The 16,257-nt window shown below is 37.2% G+C and overlaps 2 protein-coding genes and 1 pseudogene across 2 annotated transcripts in view; 2 read left to right on the forward strand and 1 right to left on the reverse strand.

Moving 5' to 3' along the window:
* Positions 1–16,257, forward strand: part of LOC149543127 (putative LRR receptor-like serine/threonine-protein kinase At1g63430) — an 84,321-nt gene that overhangs the window by 47,924 nt on the left and 20,140 nt on the right. The window contains exons 6-7 of the mRNA XM_089798037.1: positions 15,753–15,869; positions 16,015–16,085. Of these exons, the coding sequence (XP_089654163.1) occupies positions 15,753–15,869; positions 16,015–16,085 (188 nt within the window). The remainder of the gene's footprint in view (positions 1–15,752; positions 15,870–16,014; positions 16,086–16,257) is intronic.
* LOC149543129 (uncharacterized) lies at positions 6,404–10,432 on the forward strand. Its single transcript, XM_089798036.1, has 6 exons — positions 6,404–8,029; positions 8,175–8,473; positions 8,616–9,013; positions 9,111–9,334; positions 9,445–9,632; positions 9,729–10,432. The coding sequence occupies exons 1-6, from the start codon at positions 7,290–7,292 to the stop codon at positions 10,340–10,342; spliced, it is 2,463 nt and encodes an 820-aa protein (XP_089654162.1). The 5' UTR covers positions 6,404–7,289; the 3' UTR covers positions 10,343–10,432.
* LOC149543130 (B3 domain-containing protein Os07g0679700-like) lies at positions 10,607–12,443 on the reverse strand (annotated as a pseudogene).

A 16,257-nucleotide genomic window follows, 5' to 3' on the forward strand; every position in this document is an offset into this window, starting at 1 on the left:
GGCATGCTAATTCTGAAAGGAGTAATCAAATTGTGCAAGAAGACCTATAGAGTATGGGTTCACCTACTCACAATAAAGATAAACTAGTGGAACCTTTGTTAATCAAGAGGGTATTGTTGAAAGTTGAAACCACCAAAAGAGAGCCAAGAACCAGTCTAAAGAAGAGCATTGTTTAAAAGCAAATGTAAATCAAAAGGTTAGTGCTGCAAATTGATCATTGATAGTGGTAGTACAGATAATCTTTTGCTAATGGAGATGGTAGACAAGTTAGGCCTCAAGAAAACTAAACATCCTACACCATGTAAAGTCTCTTAGTTTCAAAAAGGGCACTAGTTATTGGTTGATGAACAAGATTTTATTGAATTTCAGATTGGTAGCTATAAGGATAATGTGCTATGTGGTGTAATGTCGATGGATGTATGCCATGTCTCGCTTGGAAGACCGTGGCAATTTAATAGTAAGGTGGTGCATTACCAAAGAGACGATACTTATACCACTGAGGACAGGGTTAAGCATACCTTGATGCATTACAAGAACAAGAAGGGGAGAGCAGTGGCAAAATCATGTTGGTGAGTGGAAAGGAATTTGTTCATGCCATGAAAGTTGAGGAGTTGTGTTATGCTCTGATACTCAAGCCCATGGCTGTCCTTACGTAAACAAAGGTGGAAGAATTGCGTAAAGAGATACAAGGGATTTGAGAGGAGAACAAAGACATTGTTGCAGCAAAATGCTGGATACATTGCCACCTATGAGAAGCATAATTCATCACATAGATTTGATGCCCAGAGCTAGCCTTCTAAATAATGCTGCAAATAGGTTGAATCCCAAAGAGAATTAGGAGAGTAGGGAGCAGGATAAAGAACTACCCAAGAAAGGTGTGATAAGGGAAAGTCTTAGCCCTTGTGCTGTTCCTACTGTCTCAGTGCCTAAAAAAGGAGGTGAGTAAAGGATGTGTACGATTTTTAGGGCTATAAATAAGATAACTAGTAGATATAGGCTTCCTATTCCTAGAATGGAAGATATAATGGATTATTTGAGTGGCTCAGTGTATTTTTCTAAGATAGATCTGAAAAGTGGTTACCATCGTACAAGGGCCTTGGAGATGATTGGAAAACAATGTTCAAGACTAGTGATGCAGTTTATGAGTGGCTGGTTATGCCATTTGAACTTTCTAATGCACCCAATACTTTTATGAGGCTCATGAAGGTGGCTTTGAAACCATTGCCTGGAAAGTTTGTAAATAAATATCTTGATGACATTTTGGTGTTTAGTAGGGGATGGACATTGAAGCATTTATGGATGGTGATGTAAAGGCTGCATGAGTAAAAGTTGCAGATCAATCTTAAGAAATGCATGTTTTTGCATACCAAACCCGATTTACTTGGGTTTTTAGTGTCTAAGATGGATTGAAAATGGATGGAAAAATGTTCCAAGCTGTTCTTGATAGGCCAACACTTCGAAGTTTAATGGAGGTAAGTAGTTTCCATGGTTTTGCTTTTACTGAAATTTTATAAGTAATTTCAGTCATATTGTTGCTTCCATTCGTGAAACCATTAAGATGAACATAGGCAATTTTAATGGAGCCAAGAAGCTGAGAAGGGTTTTAGATATTTGAAACAAAAGGTGAGTTAGCAAACTATCCTTGCTTTGCCTGATTTTGATAAGGTGTTTCAAGTAGAATGTGATGCTCGTGATTTAGCTATTGGGGCTGTTCTTAGTGAAGATGGGAAACCAATGGCTTACTTAGTGAGAAATTGAATGATGCAAAAGGAAGTTTCCCACTTATCATCTTGAGCTCTATGCTTTGGTTTAATCATTTAAAAAGTGGAGGCACTACTTGTTGCCCAAGGTGTTTGTGATGTTTATAGATAATTATGCTTTGCATTATTAACCAACATAAGTTAAATCAAAGGCATGCTAAATGGGCATAGTATCTCCAAATCTTTAACTTTGTATTGAATCCTAAAAGTGGGCAAATGAATAATTTTGTTGATGCATTAAGTAGGAAGAGTTTATTGTTACAAGAAATTTAAACTAACACTGATGTTTTTGAAAGCTTGAAGGAGCTATATTCAGATGATGCATATTTGAAGGAGGCATTTGAAGATTGTAGCAGTCCTATCAGTAGAGATAGAGGCCCATGGATGGATTACATGTTATAGGTTGGTTTATTCAAAGGGAACAAATTATGTATATGAAGGGGCTCCGTAAGAGAATTTGTTGAGGGAAAAGTATTGTGGCACTCTTTCTGGTCATTTTCGACATGGTAAAACTTATCTACTGCTAAGCATTCATTAATATTGTCCAAGGATGCAAATGGAGGTCAATAGGTATGTGAAAAATACAGATTTTGTCAGTTGGCAAAGGAAAGAAGTCAAAATGCAGGTTTGTACTAACCACTGCCGGTTTCATCTAGGCCTTGGTACTTGGTAAGTATGGATTTCATTTTGGCTTTGCCTTGAACTCAAAGGGGCAATGTTTTAATATTTGTAGTTGTGGATATATTTTCAAAACAAATTCATAACCTGCAAAAAAAAAAGTAGTGATGCTACCAATATTGCTAATTTGTTCTTCAAAGAGCTGATAAGATTGCATGGCATTCTGCATAGTATTCTAGTATGGATTTCATTTTGGCTTTGCCTTGAACTCAAAGGGGCAATGTTTTAATATTTGTAGTTGTGGATATATTTTCAAAACAAAATTCATAACCTGCAAAAAAAGTAGTGATGCTACCAATATTGCTAATTTGTTATTCAAAGAGCTGACAAGATTGCATAGTATTCTATCTGGTTGGGAGTCAAATTTTGTGGGACATTTTTGGAGGACACTTTGGAAGAACTTGGGCACAAATCTTCATTTTAGTGCAGCCTATCATCCCCAAACAGATGGCCAAACAGAGGTTGTTAATTGGAGTCTTGGTGTTATGTTGAGATGTTTTGCTTGGAAACACCTTGTAATTGGGATTTGGTATTAGCACTAGTGAAGTTCCCTCTAATGGTTCTCCAAAATTAAGTAAAGTGGGAAGTCCATTTTATATTGTATATGGTATGCATGCACAGGTTGTGTGAACCTCAGAATTTAGGTGAGATAGAAGAGAGAAATGTAGATGGAGAGAACTTTGCTAAAGTCATCTGTGATCTCCATTAGGAGGCGAAAAGGGATATCAAAGCAAACATTATGCTGATAAGAAGTGCAGAGAGAAGTATTGTCAGCTGGAAGAAATTGTTTTGGCCCACCTTTCGAAAGAGAGATTTCCTAAAGGGGATTGCAATAAATTGAAAATGAAGAAGATTGGTCCCTGCGAAATTCTCAAAAGATTTTTAGCCAATTCCTATGAAATAACCCTTCCTTTAAGCCTTGGCATTTCACCCATCTTCAATGTAGCAGACTTGTATCAATATAAAGGCGTGGAGGAAGGTAAAGAAGAGGTAAAAGTATTAATCATTGAGGAACAAAAAGGAACTACATCTTCTCAGCGAGGTATAGAACTCATTCTAGACAGACGGTAAAGAAGACCTATAAGCATGAATACTTTGGGTATTTGGTGAACTGGAGAAATTGTCTGCTAGAGGATGCTTCTTGGCTAACCAAACCTGAAATTATTAAGTTGGGTCATTCTGTTGAAGATATGATTTTTATTTTTATTTGGCTAGGGAGTCTGATACAGGGGATCACTTTCACTTTAATTTTGGCTATCTCTTGTATTGTTTTAGTAGATTCAAAAAACATAGTTTTGGTTTGGTGTGAAGTAATTGTCTTTTTGTGCCAACACATTGTTTTTGGGTTGACATCAAAATGCATTTGAATTTCATGTTTCATTTACTTGCTAGATAGAGACTTCCTGTCTATACTGTAATAGGAAGACAAGTGGACCATTGGAAGTTTAATGACCATCAACAGTTGTGTGTTTGCTGCTGGAAGTTAAATTGTTTCCCATCTGGCTCCTCGGTGGATATAAGGGAAGTTTGATAGATTTGTGAGGTTGGTTGGGTTTTGGTCAAGCAGAAGGGGGTGTTGGTGTTTTGAAACAACACGGTTCGAAATTACCCCGATGAGAACAAAATACATCTAGGGGCAGCTAAGTCCCATCTTCAACATACCATTTCAGACATCGGGCCAACTATAATTCTAGACCCTTCTTCTACTTCCGGCTCTGCAAAACCTGGGTGAGTGTACCTCAGATTCACTTATATGGTACCACTGCTAAACATATTCTTGAATCTATAATCAGCAGGTGAAACCCTTTTTTCTCCTATTGACTCATGCAATAACATAGATCTGCAATAGCTAAATGCAAGACAATGCAATTCATAAGATGAGTGAGGGCATTATATTTTAGCTCTTCAAACATAAAATATAAAGATGATTTGAATTTGATTTGATTTTATGTGAGTGGGGAAAGTGGATGAAAACCAAGTATAGACAACAAACTAATGATCCTGTAGCTGATCAGTGCCTCATCCATTCGGCAATTCACAAATCTTTCTCATGCATTTTGGATATCTAAGACACATATCTTATGCCAAGACTCCAGATCTATACATTTACCTTGTAAATTGGATATCAATGTTCAATCTAAATCTCATTCTTACTTGATATCCTCCTCAATAAACCTACAACCCTGTTGATTTCCATGAAGTATTTACATAACTCATTGAATTATAAGCAACAATAAAACAACATACAACCTTAAGGGACTGCAACTATGATCTAGACTCTTTGTTCAAAAATCATAAAACATTGCAAATCACTGATAAAGGAGACAATATCTAAAATGAAACTCAACACCTTGTATTTTTTTGTATTGATTTCTTTGAAATAATACATGAAAATGCATGAAATTGACTCACAAAGTACCTAATAAACCAGACTGTACAATAAACATATGTTGTCATACAAGAGAGAAAATGGTGGAAATGAGAAATTGATGGGATGGGAAGGTTCAAGGGAGTATCACAGCCAAAGCATAGCTTCATGGTCTGGAACTAGCACATCCCAGATCTTTCTATTCAGGCTTCATCCATTCCAAAAACCATTTTTGCTTTAATTTCCAACTCCTAACTTTTCCCTAACTTTTTCCCACCTCTATGGTCTTGCAGTGAAAAAAATTGGAACCCCTACAATGAATGAGAGAAAGAAAGATATAGACAAGGAAAGAAATCTCGGATCTGCTCTGCAACCACCATGTGTCCACTTGGAAAACCTCCTTAAGAAGTTAAAAGCATCTCTCTACTCTCTTCCAACAACTGGTAAATCAAGCCCCCCTCCCCCCTTCATTTTGCCTCCCCAAAGCATAAATAATCTTTAGCACTTGATGGAAATCATAATTGATTGCAAAAGACAAAAATCTCTGAGAAGTTCCATCATAAAGTATGCAAATTGTGAAAAATTAGAAGCAAAAGACATCATTATGTATCAAATTTTGAATATACTGAGCCAACCAAGCATATCAAGTGTATCACAACTGAATTCTGCAACTGAAAACATGAAACACCTATCAAAAACCATGGATTACAAATCCCCTTGTAGCATGCACCAGAGACCAGGCGTGTAAAAACCAACTGCAGAAATGGATAGCTCACCTCTTCCCGGTTTTGACAGTATATTGGAGTGCATATTTGGGGCGAAAAATGCCCCTCTGGTAGCCATTTGAAAATCATACTCCTATGGCTCTTGAAACAACACTTGGGCATGTATTTAAAAAAACTCTAATGTTTAAACTTTAGAATACATCAAATTTTATTTTACAATTCTAATTGCATGTGATTCCTGGGAGAAAAATTTTAAAAATAATTTTTTATGCTATTTGAATTTTTTCCTCTATTTTCTCATCCGGGTAAACTTGGTTTGATCGCCCTGTCGACACATTGGATTGGTTCTTTTCCTGCACAGTCACTTGACAACCTCCATTTGGATGCCACGTGGCACCATCTTATTGGCTGCTTGTTTCGCCACATCATCATGCTACGACATTGGTTGCTATGTTGCTATCCTAGTTAGCATGCTGCCACATCATCGCGACATAACAACCTTGCCACATGTGTCAGTCTCTGCCACATCAACACCTCGAGAAATGTGCCACCTCTGAAGCCTCTGCCACATGTCAAATTTTGACTCGTCCACCTCATTGCCACGTGTCGATACCTGGTTGGTCGGTGGGTCTACGCGTTTTGCTGACATCATTGGTCGCCATGTTGCGTGGTTAACCTCCCTGCAACTTTCCTTTGGTGACATGGCGACCACCGTCAGATCCCACCCCGTGTCATCATCCTGTGCCCTTGAAATCTGATCGCCACATGTTGCTTCAAGATTCGTTCTCAGTACTGTCGTTGGGTCCCACAACCTTCTCGTTGGATTTCTAGTTTTTCGGGAGGTTGCCATGTCGCTTGCCGAAAAACTTCCCATTTTTTGGTGGCGATATAGCGACCATCGGAATTTGGCCCTTTTTTTGACGAATTCCTAGTAGCTCCTCGATTTGCGTGCTCATTCAAAATTTCTCTCATCTTGATCTCCAGCTAGCTGGAATGGTGGGGTCCTCACTATTCAAGCCACGGCTTCCAAAAGCCCTTGTCTCTAAGACAACTAACAAATAGTGTGCAAAAGTATTTAAAATGCAAAAAAGACCTCCGCCCACTCAATGTGGGACTAAAGACTTCAATGCATAGATGGAAAACTCACCGAGTACTCGGCGAGTTTTTAACCAGTTAACTGGCCGATTTAAAAACTCGGCAATTTGGTAAAAACTCGCCGAGTAATCAGCGAGTAGTCGGAAAAACTCGGCGAGTTTTTAGGAAAAACTCGCGATTTACTGGTGAACGCGGCCTGTGACGGATTTAAGCGGCAGTGAGTTTGTTTTTTCTCATTCTTTCTTGTATTTGCATTGTTTAGAACCTTGAGGAGTGAAGAGAAGAAGGTTTGGAGGCATTCTTGGCAGATTGCAAGTGATTCAAGGCGGATTTGAGTGGATTGTAGAGGATTCTAACTGATTTTAGAAGACAAATTTCTTTCCAGGTATGTTCATCTTATCATAGTTTGAAAACTTTTTATAGTTTTATAACAAATGTTCTTTTGTTTTTGTTGTTTTTTGTAAATGTTTTCAAATCATTTAAAATCATTTTGAATCATTTGAAACCCTAGCTTCTAAGGATATGGTTGAAGTTTGTTGTTTGCTAAGGATATGGTTCAAGTTTGAAGTTTGAATCATTTGAAACCCTAGCTTCTAAGTTCTAACTTTGTTTATTCATTTCTCTATATATTTATGTGTAGGGCAGCGGTCAACCATTAAAAAAATGACAAACCCACAAGAAGAGTGGCCACAAACACCATGCCCATCTGGATATATAGGCACTCGGCCTAAAAATGCAAGAGATAAGGCATGGCGGTATGCCTATGAAGCTCCAAGTCCAAATGATATTGGGAAGGTGATATGCATTCCCTGTGAGAGAATTATTTCTGGAGGCATAAACCGCCTCAAATACCACCTTGCAGGCATAAAGAAACATGACTCAAATCCTTGTCTCAAGGTAACTGATGAAGAAAAAAGATTCATCCATGCCCTACTTGTAGCTGTTGAAGAGAAAAAATTGAATAGGGAGAGGGCAAAAATAGCTATGAGGGCAGCCATAGCTGAATCTGAAGGAGCTCCTTTTGATATGCAAGAGGAAGAAGAAGCACTTGAGAACATACCGGGATCTCTTCGTGGCCCACGGATCCGCAAACAAAATTTCTCTTTTACCGGTTCCACTTCTTCTACATCTCCTACTTCTTCATCATCACCATCCAGATCCCCATCAGGGATAGCTGGTTATTTTGTGCCCAGGAACACACCTGGAGCACAGCCATCATTAGAGGGCACTGCATGGTTTAAGGAGGTGCATGAGCAAACTGATATTGCAGCAGCTGATTTTTGGTTTTTCAACAATATCTCAATGAATGCCGCTGATAGTCCCTATTGGGTCAATATGGTGAATGCAATGACAATATCAGGCAAAGGGTACAAGCCGCCTAATCGCAAGGATATGAGTGGAAGGTTAGTATTTTACTATTTAGTAATTGTAAATAATTGAGATTCACTTTAGTTCATTGTTATATTTTAAATCTTAATTGTTATAACTTATTTCCTAATTTTTTACTAACACTTACACTTTATATAATATTACACTTAAATTTTTTAGGTTGCTTGACAAAGCGGTTGGTAGGGCAAGATTGTTGATAGAAGACCAAAAGAAAGAGTGGAAGAAGTATGGCTGCACCATTTTATCTGATGGGTGGACAGATGGAAGAAGTAGAACCATTATTAACTTCTTGATTGCTTGCAAAGATGATGTGATGTTTTGGAAATCTGTCGATGCCTCCAACAAAGTGAAAAATGAAGCCACATTGGCTTTAATGTTGGAGAATGTTGTCATGGAGGTGGGAATAGAGAATGTGGTGCAAATAATCACAGATAATGCAGCAGCATATGTGGCAGCAGGTAGATTTAATTTTTAATATTTGAATCAATATGAATCATGAATGTAATGCTATGGTATTATTCAATTTAGATTTGATGTAATTTGTAAATACTAAATATGGAAAGTTTGTTACTGATTATTGATTTTTTGCTAATCTTTTAGGTAGAATCCTCCAAGAGAGGCATCCCACACTTTTTTGGTCACCTTGTGCAGCACATGTCCTTGACCTTCTTTTGGAGGACATAGGAAAACTTGATTGGGTGAGTCCAGTTGTGGAAGATGCTAGGCGAGTCACGAAATATATCTATAATCACCCATGGGTTCTCAATTTGATGAGAAAAGCCACTAAAGGCAAAGATTTGATGAGACCTGCTATGACAAGGTTTGCAACGGTCTTCTTGACGTTGCAAAGTATTCTTGACCACATATTGGCTTTGAAGCAAATGTTTGTGTGTGCTGATTGGGTTGCTTCACCTTACTCAAAGAAGCCCGAAGGAGAAGCTGTGGCACGAATAGTCTTTGATGATAGCTTTTTTGCAAAGGCTAAGGAGATTGTGGAGGTAACTTCATTATATTTTTAGTTTATTCAAGTTTCATTATCAATTCATAACTTACTATGTTATTAACTAATTTGTATTTTTCAAATTTCAAATGTAGATGTCTCTGCCCCTGGTTTTAGTCTTGCGCACATGTGATGGGCAGCAATCCCCAATGGGAGGTCTTTATGAGGCCATGGATAGGGCGAAAGAGGCTGTTAGAAGTTACTATCACGGGGACAGTCTCAGATTTGACCCCATTTGGGAAATAATTGATAGGAGGTGGAACAATATGCTCCACCAACCTATTCATGCAGCAGGCTACTTCCTCAATCCCAAATTCAGGTACTATGATAATTGATTGTCCTTGAAGTTGGGATTTTAATAAGTCTTTATTTTACTTTACTTTTTAAGGTTGTGTAGTAAGACTTGATATCATTTTCTATTTGTTTTAGGGCTGATGATTCCTACTCAGATCCTAATGGAGAGGTCATGGAAGGTCTCTCTAAATGCATTGAGAGAATGATATCAAGTGAAGAGGAGAGAGACCTTATTGTGACCGAACAACAAATCTATGTGGAATCAAGGGGTCCTTTGTTCTCTTCTATGCTAGCAAAGAGAGCAAGATCTACTCAAGCACCAGGTAAAGCGTCAAACTTTAAAACTTTTGCTAATTGATAAGTTGTGCTTCTGATTTTGTTTTTTATTGCTTTATAACTTTTTAAATTTTGTTTTGTAGATGCTTGGTGGGCAAGTTGGGGTGGCAATACCCCCAATTTAAGGAAATTTGCTCTCAGAGTCCTATCCCAACCTTGTAGCTCATCCCATTGTGAGCGCAATTGGAGCTTATTTGAGTCCATCCATACAAAGAAAAGAAACAGAATGACTCAAAAACGGCTTAATGACCTTGTTTATGTGCACTATAATCTTAAGTTGCGCATAAAAAAGTCACAGCTCTTAGAACTACCTGTTTCGCTTGATCTAGATGAGATAGATCCTTATTCTGATTGGACAGCACAGGAGCCAAGTCCATTGTTTACACCAGATGAGATCGCTGATTTGGAGAGGCAGGCCATGGAGGGGGAGGCTGACACTGATTTTCAGTTCACTATGGATGACATTGAGGATGAGGACGAGGATGATGATGATTCAGGCGAGGATCAGGCATTACCATTAGGAGGAGATGCATCCTCTTCTAGGACGCCAAGCCAGTCAGTAGGGACGTCGAGCGAGGGGGCACAGCCACAGAGTTCACAGTCACGCAACTCACGCCCTATCCTAGTGCGGGGCACTTCTTCTAAGACTAGACCCCCTCGCTTTCCTGCTAGTGCAAGTGGAAAGAGGAAGATGTGATTGACATTGTATTGATGTATTTAGACTTTTAGTATTTACTTCTAGTTTGACAGATTGAAACTATTTAGTAATTTACTATTTTGCTTCCTACCATGAGCATTTTGCATGAGAATGCAATTTTGTACGCATTATGCATTTATATATATCTAAACTTTGTTTCTTTGTTTTGTATTGTCTTTAATTAACTTATTAGATGCATCTTCTCATTAAATTTTGCAAAATAAATATATTTTTAATTAAATTTCAGCTGTTTTTTAGGTTTCGGAGTTTTTTTTTAAATCGCCGAGTTTTTCCCGATTAAACTTTTGGGGGGCTTAGCGAGTTTTTGCATTTGGCGAGTTTTCCAACTATGCTTCAATGAATATCCCCTCTGGTTGTGATATTGGAGGGAAATAAGCCTCAGCACATGCTTTTAGAAGAACTAATCTCCCAATTCTCCTTGCATCACTCGCACTTAATGTTTTCTCAAACAGAGGAGTTATTCTGGAATTTGAATTTCTGGTAATCAACTTAAGTTCCTGGTTAGTACTCTTTGGCCAGTATCGTGGAAGTAATTGATTTCTACCCCTTCCCTCACTTGGGGGGCGCAAAATGTATTTGCGTATTTATATCTTTTGATGAATTAGAGGCTGTACTTGGGCTTGGAATACATGATCTGGGTAAGACTTGATATTGTTGTTGGTGATGGGAATTAACAAAAGCAATTATGCCCTGCTTAGAAGAACTTGACGAGATTCACAACCCTGGAATAAAAGATTTATCATTACAGGTTTGAACTGCATCATTCGAAGCTAAAGATCCTACTGAGATATTCAAGCATGTCATTGATGGAAACTCCAAGACCTTATTATCTAATGTCAGAGCTTCAGAGTCATCTTGCTCTAAATTTACTTCTTCACACTTATGATTTTCTAGAGAGTCCATCATTGCAGGCTGTAAACATGAATTGGTTATAACATTTTTTCGGTCTGCTTCAATAGAAAACATCCTTTGCATCGCTTCCTTTCTACTGTATCCAGGTTCATTTCCATTTTCCCTCACTTCAGGAAAACCTCTATATTCATCAGGGTATTCAACAACATTAAGTTTTAAATGATCAGCTCCTTTGCTTTCAGGAACATCGTCACCCTTTTTATTCAACATGGAAGTAGAAAATTTTTCCACCATATTATTCTTTGCTATATCAATGCCATTTGACTTGTCCATTTCATCGATTTCCCTTAGCAAAGATAAATCAGCCTGACCAGTTGAAGGCAACTCTAATGTAGGAATATGATGCCATCTCAAAGTACTGGTATTTTGAGGAATTATCAGTACCATTTTGTCATTCAAAGTTCTCAGAGGCAAATCTAGCTGTCTCTGGGATGAAATAAGGTATGGAGCAAGTTGCTGAAAATGAATTGATACAAGATTTAGATTCCCCTTCCCTTTGGCACAATCCCTGCATTCTATGCCTCTAGCATCAAGCAGTGTAAAAGAATGGATGGAAGCAACACATCCACAATGGAGATGCTCTAAACTCCTGCCCATCTTGGTGATCTTTTAAGCTCATTGTGTTTTCATCCGCCTTGCTATTCTTGATTGTATCCCTTTGATCATAATGCTTTTTCCTTGTTCCTTGTAAACACAAGATGCTCCACGAAATGCCTCTTTGTAAAAATACTTTTAATCCCCACCTTTCTATTCAGTCGGATGCAACTAGTTGGGCCCACAAAAGTGGGTCCGACTAAAAAAATTTTTGTTTTCAAACAATTGAAATGTCAAAGTGATTTGATGAACATCTGATTATGACTGAAAACCATCTGATCACTGATTCAACCTTTAAAACTTGTTTAGCTTGTTCTTTGCAAACTGTGATTTTCTACTATCAAGGCCTGTCGGCTAGCTTTAAAAAAGGACCCAAACATCAACAACATTGATTCTCTGTTCCGGACACTTTTACCTCGTCAAATCTCATGCCATGATGAGTTCGGGGTCAGAAGATATTGACCGTCAAAGTTGCCCTCTCAGAATTGCCTGTAAGAAAACAAGTCAAAACTATAAAACACGTTTGGATTTGGCTTTGAAAGCAGGTCAAACTGACACATGGGGAAACAAAAACTGGGGAATAGGTTCACTATCATGAGGACAACATAAATCTGTGATTAGGACTCATGACGAATAACTGGGCGAAAATGGCGTGCAGTCAAAGTGGGCTAATTAGAATTTGTAGACTGAAAGCACTGACAGAAAAACGGTTTTTGCAAATGGAATGGACCTGGGAAAGTGTGCAGACGGATTCGTCAAGAGTTGAAAATAGGCAATATTTGCAGAGTAGAACACAGTGGTACAATCCATTTGATCTCACCTATCATGGATTTTGAGATATGACATCACGAATAGAAGTATTGACCAATCTGCCTTTCTTGGCACCAGTAAAAAGTTAGAAATTGCATTTGGAATCGCGTTCGAAAATTGATCAAACGGATTCGTCATAAGCTCAAAATTGAAATATATAAAGTCTCTAACCTCTAAAATGTAGTGCAAAAGGAAGTTTAGCATTTTGGTCAATTGGGTCAAAGTTATAACAAGTCAAACAGGGCCTTCTAGAATTCTGAACAATTCACATCAGCATGACAACAATAAACAACCAACTTTGAGGGATTCAAAACTTAGTGAAACGGATTCGAAACAACTCAAAATCAGAAACATAGGCTCTCTGGTATGGACACTAAACACTCTCGAAGCGGCGAGTCATGAAACATTACTGGGTGCGTGATATTGAATTGCAAACATGGCCTCCTGTTGCTGTTTGACACAGGCAAAAATGCAAAATTGGACATTGCTCAAAAAGTGACTTCATGAAATGGCTCAGAATGGCAATTTATCATCATGGAACACATAGACGAACTGAATGCAAGATATTAGAAACATTAAACACTTCTTAGGCTTCACAAGTACAGCCGGGTACACATGCATCAAAAAGCGCTTATAGGGCTTGATTTTTCAATGGTACTCAAAATCAGGGCTTCGATTTTGAGTCCCAACAGGGGGAAAACATTGTTTGAAGGAAACAGTCATCTGTTAGAGAAGGATATGCAGGTAGAAAGTGAATATAAAGATTGATGTGCCAAGTAGAGTTGTATGTTTCTAAGACTCTGTATTGGTGTGAATAAAATCTGATTATTAAAGTGGGGGTTGAGGCATTGTGAAATTCTTATGATTGTGTCTTTGAAGATTTGGCTGCCAAAAAAAATCTTGTTTAATTTCTAAATTATCATATTATTGCCTTTTCTGTTCTTTTTTTTTTCCTTTGTGAGTCTGTCAATTTGTTGTCAAGAGGGTTGCCTTATTCATATTGATGACGGCAGAGATTAGTAACGAAAGTGATATTTATATTGGCCATGGCAATGATAATTATATTGTATATATATATATTGGTGATATTAGAGATTAAAACACATATACCTGTGTTAGTAGTGATACTATATTGCAATCACAACATTAGTGATATATATATTGGCATCAACATCGATATCAATAATTACAATAGTAGCAAACATCTTTGCAATAGCTGCAATATCATATTATACTCGCGCCATATATATTTGAAATTTTGAAGTGTCATATCATACTCATGGCTTATATCAGCAATATCATACTTTGTGGGAGTAGTGATAGATACATCTGCAGTGTCACGTCAGACTCATGGCATATATCAGTGATATCATGCTCTGTGGGAGCACTGCTACATACATCTGTAGTGTCACATCATACCTGTGACATATATCAGCAACATCATACTTTGTGGGAGCAGTGATACATACATCTGTCAATCATCACTGACATACATTTTGATTCCAGCAGATCAGACGTACTGGAACTAGCAAACCAAACATACAGATATCTTCATCTTGAGCATATTGACATCTGCACATTGTGTATCCTGCCATCAGCACATCAGACAGACTGCTATCATTTTAGAAGCCTAAGGTGCAAGATTTCTTGAGCTTTGTCATGATTGTAATAGCAAATGTAATTGTTTGGACATTACTTGGATTCGCAGATTTCTGGTCTATCTTTGTCTAGTCTTTTTTTTTGTATGTCTGGGATACTTGACGTAAGAAACCTGATTGCAATCAGGGGTTGATAAGGAATTGGGATCTAACTCTTGAGTGTTGACTTAGACATTGTTGTTGCAGAGCTTATCAGAAAATATCTTTAGATGAGGTTTGCTTGTACAATATATGGCAAGCAGAAGTGGAATTGTAACATATTGTGTTTCAAGTGAAATAAAATAATATGGTAGACTTTGATGCTTTTGATGAAGAGCGATATGAAGATTATTAGTAATTGACTGTATTTTTCATTGTGTATTGACTTTTGACAAATCATTGATTATGAGTTTTTTTTTGCAAATTCTAAAGTATTTAAATATTTTTATTGACAATCATACTTATCTCCACTTGATATTATAGAATTTAATTCGCCTTCATACACACATACACATATATATGTTGGCAAAATGGTCAGTGCTCCCCTCACGATTTATGACAAGGGACTAACCGTCTCCTACAGATTCTATAAATCTAGTGGTTGTATTAGGCATTGAAAGGTTGATCTTTTAGTACAACGACAACCATACTTGTAACAAGTGGTATCAGAGCTTGGTCACAGGTTTGTAGCAGAAAAAACCTCTGTGGAAAAGCACAGCAAACCAAAAGTTTCCAAAAAAAAATTATTGTGATTAAATCAGGATAAGTTCAACAAAAAATTAAGGGATGCAGAAAAAATCAGAAAAAAATGTTGTAAAACTAAGAAGACCCATTTCTCTGATCCAGAAGCTTTTTTTTGACCAAAATATCACAGTTTAATGACAATGAATTTTATTCACAAACTTGCAATTTTTGAGCTACTGATGATCCTAGTGCCTCAATTTATAAGTTTTGGTTTGGTTCTTGACAGAATACATTTTTGGTACCAACAAGATTATGATTAATGAATAATTTAGGTAGTTGCAAAGCTGGTCAACGATTTGAATAGTTGTGAATAGTTCTACTTGCACTTGTTTCTAGGAGGTAATAATTACTAATGTTGAGATATATCATATGCATCACTGTAAACAAAACTTTTCATGCCTACCTTACTGCTTGATTATATTTCATGCAGTATAGTTATGCCTTCTATTGATTTAATGAGATGTATTTTGTTTTGGAAGATAATGTCTTGGAAGCATAGATGACCCTCAAGCAACATGGAAAGAAAAGTTGTTTAAGTTCTAAATGATTCTTGCGCATGAAATGTTACAGCTTTTGATATTCTTAAATCTTTTTCATGGTATTTCTTTATATCAGCTTTGTTTTTTCAATAAGAATAAATCCAACCTTACAAAGCTATTAGTATTAACAATATTTTCAAATACTTTTGTTAGGTATGGTATACAAGGGAGAAAATCTAGTCTCTGCAATTTAAAGCAATTGAAGGATGCAAATTTCTCTCATAACTTTCTTGTTGGAGAAATACCAACATGCTTGAAATACCTGCCAAGGTTGTTTCATTCATATACTTTCTATTAAATACACATCCATTTTTTGGTAATGTCAGACGTGTTTCAAATGTAGTATCTTTTTTCTGATGCTTTTTACTTCATAAATTGATCAAGTTTTTAATGTTGGAATAATGTTGGAATGCAGGTCTAGTTTTGACTGGAATTGCTTACAAGATGGTGACCCAAATCTGCATCAGCGTCCACTAGATCAATGTGGTATTAAGATGCTTAAGATTTTATCTGTTCAGCATAGGATGCATTGTAAGGCGTGTTGTTGCATTTTCTTGAGATGGTTCTTTGGTGTATCACTTTCAAAATTGTGCAATGATTAAGAAACACATTATTCATTTGAAGAACATCATCATATTATGGATTTAATTTTCTACTC

This window comes from Cupressus sempervirens, chromosome 8 (genome assembly GCF_028749045.1).
Source record: "Cupressus sempervirens isolate cs-2001-9-10 chromosome 8, ASM2874904v1, whole genome shotgun sequence".
Lineage (NCBI taxonomy): Eukaryota > Viridiplantae > Streptophyta > Pinopsida > Cupressales > Cupressaceae > Cupressus > Cupressus sempervirens.

Bases quoted from the DNA above. Each gene is read 5' to 3' on its own strand.
- LOC149543129 (XM_089798036.1), top strand. From the start codon at position 7,290: ATGACAAACCCACAAGAAGAGTGGCCACAAACACCATGCCCATCTGGA. The intron at 8,474-8,615 runs GTAGATTTAATT...CTAATCTTTTAG, and splicing joins AGCAGCATATGTGGCAGCAG to GTAGAATCCTCCAAGAGAGG. The intron at 9,335-9,444 runs GTACTATGATAA...TATTTGTTTTAG, and splicing joins TTCCTCAATCCCAAATTCAG to GGCTGATGATTCCTACTCAG.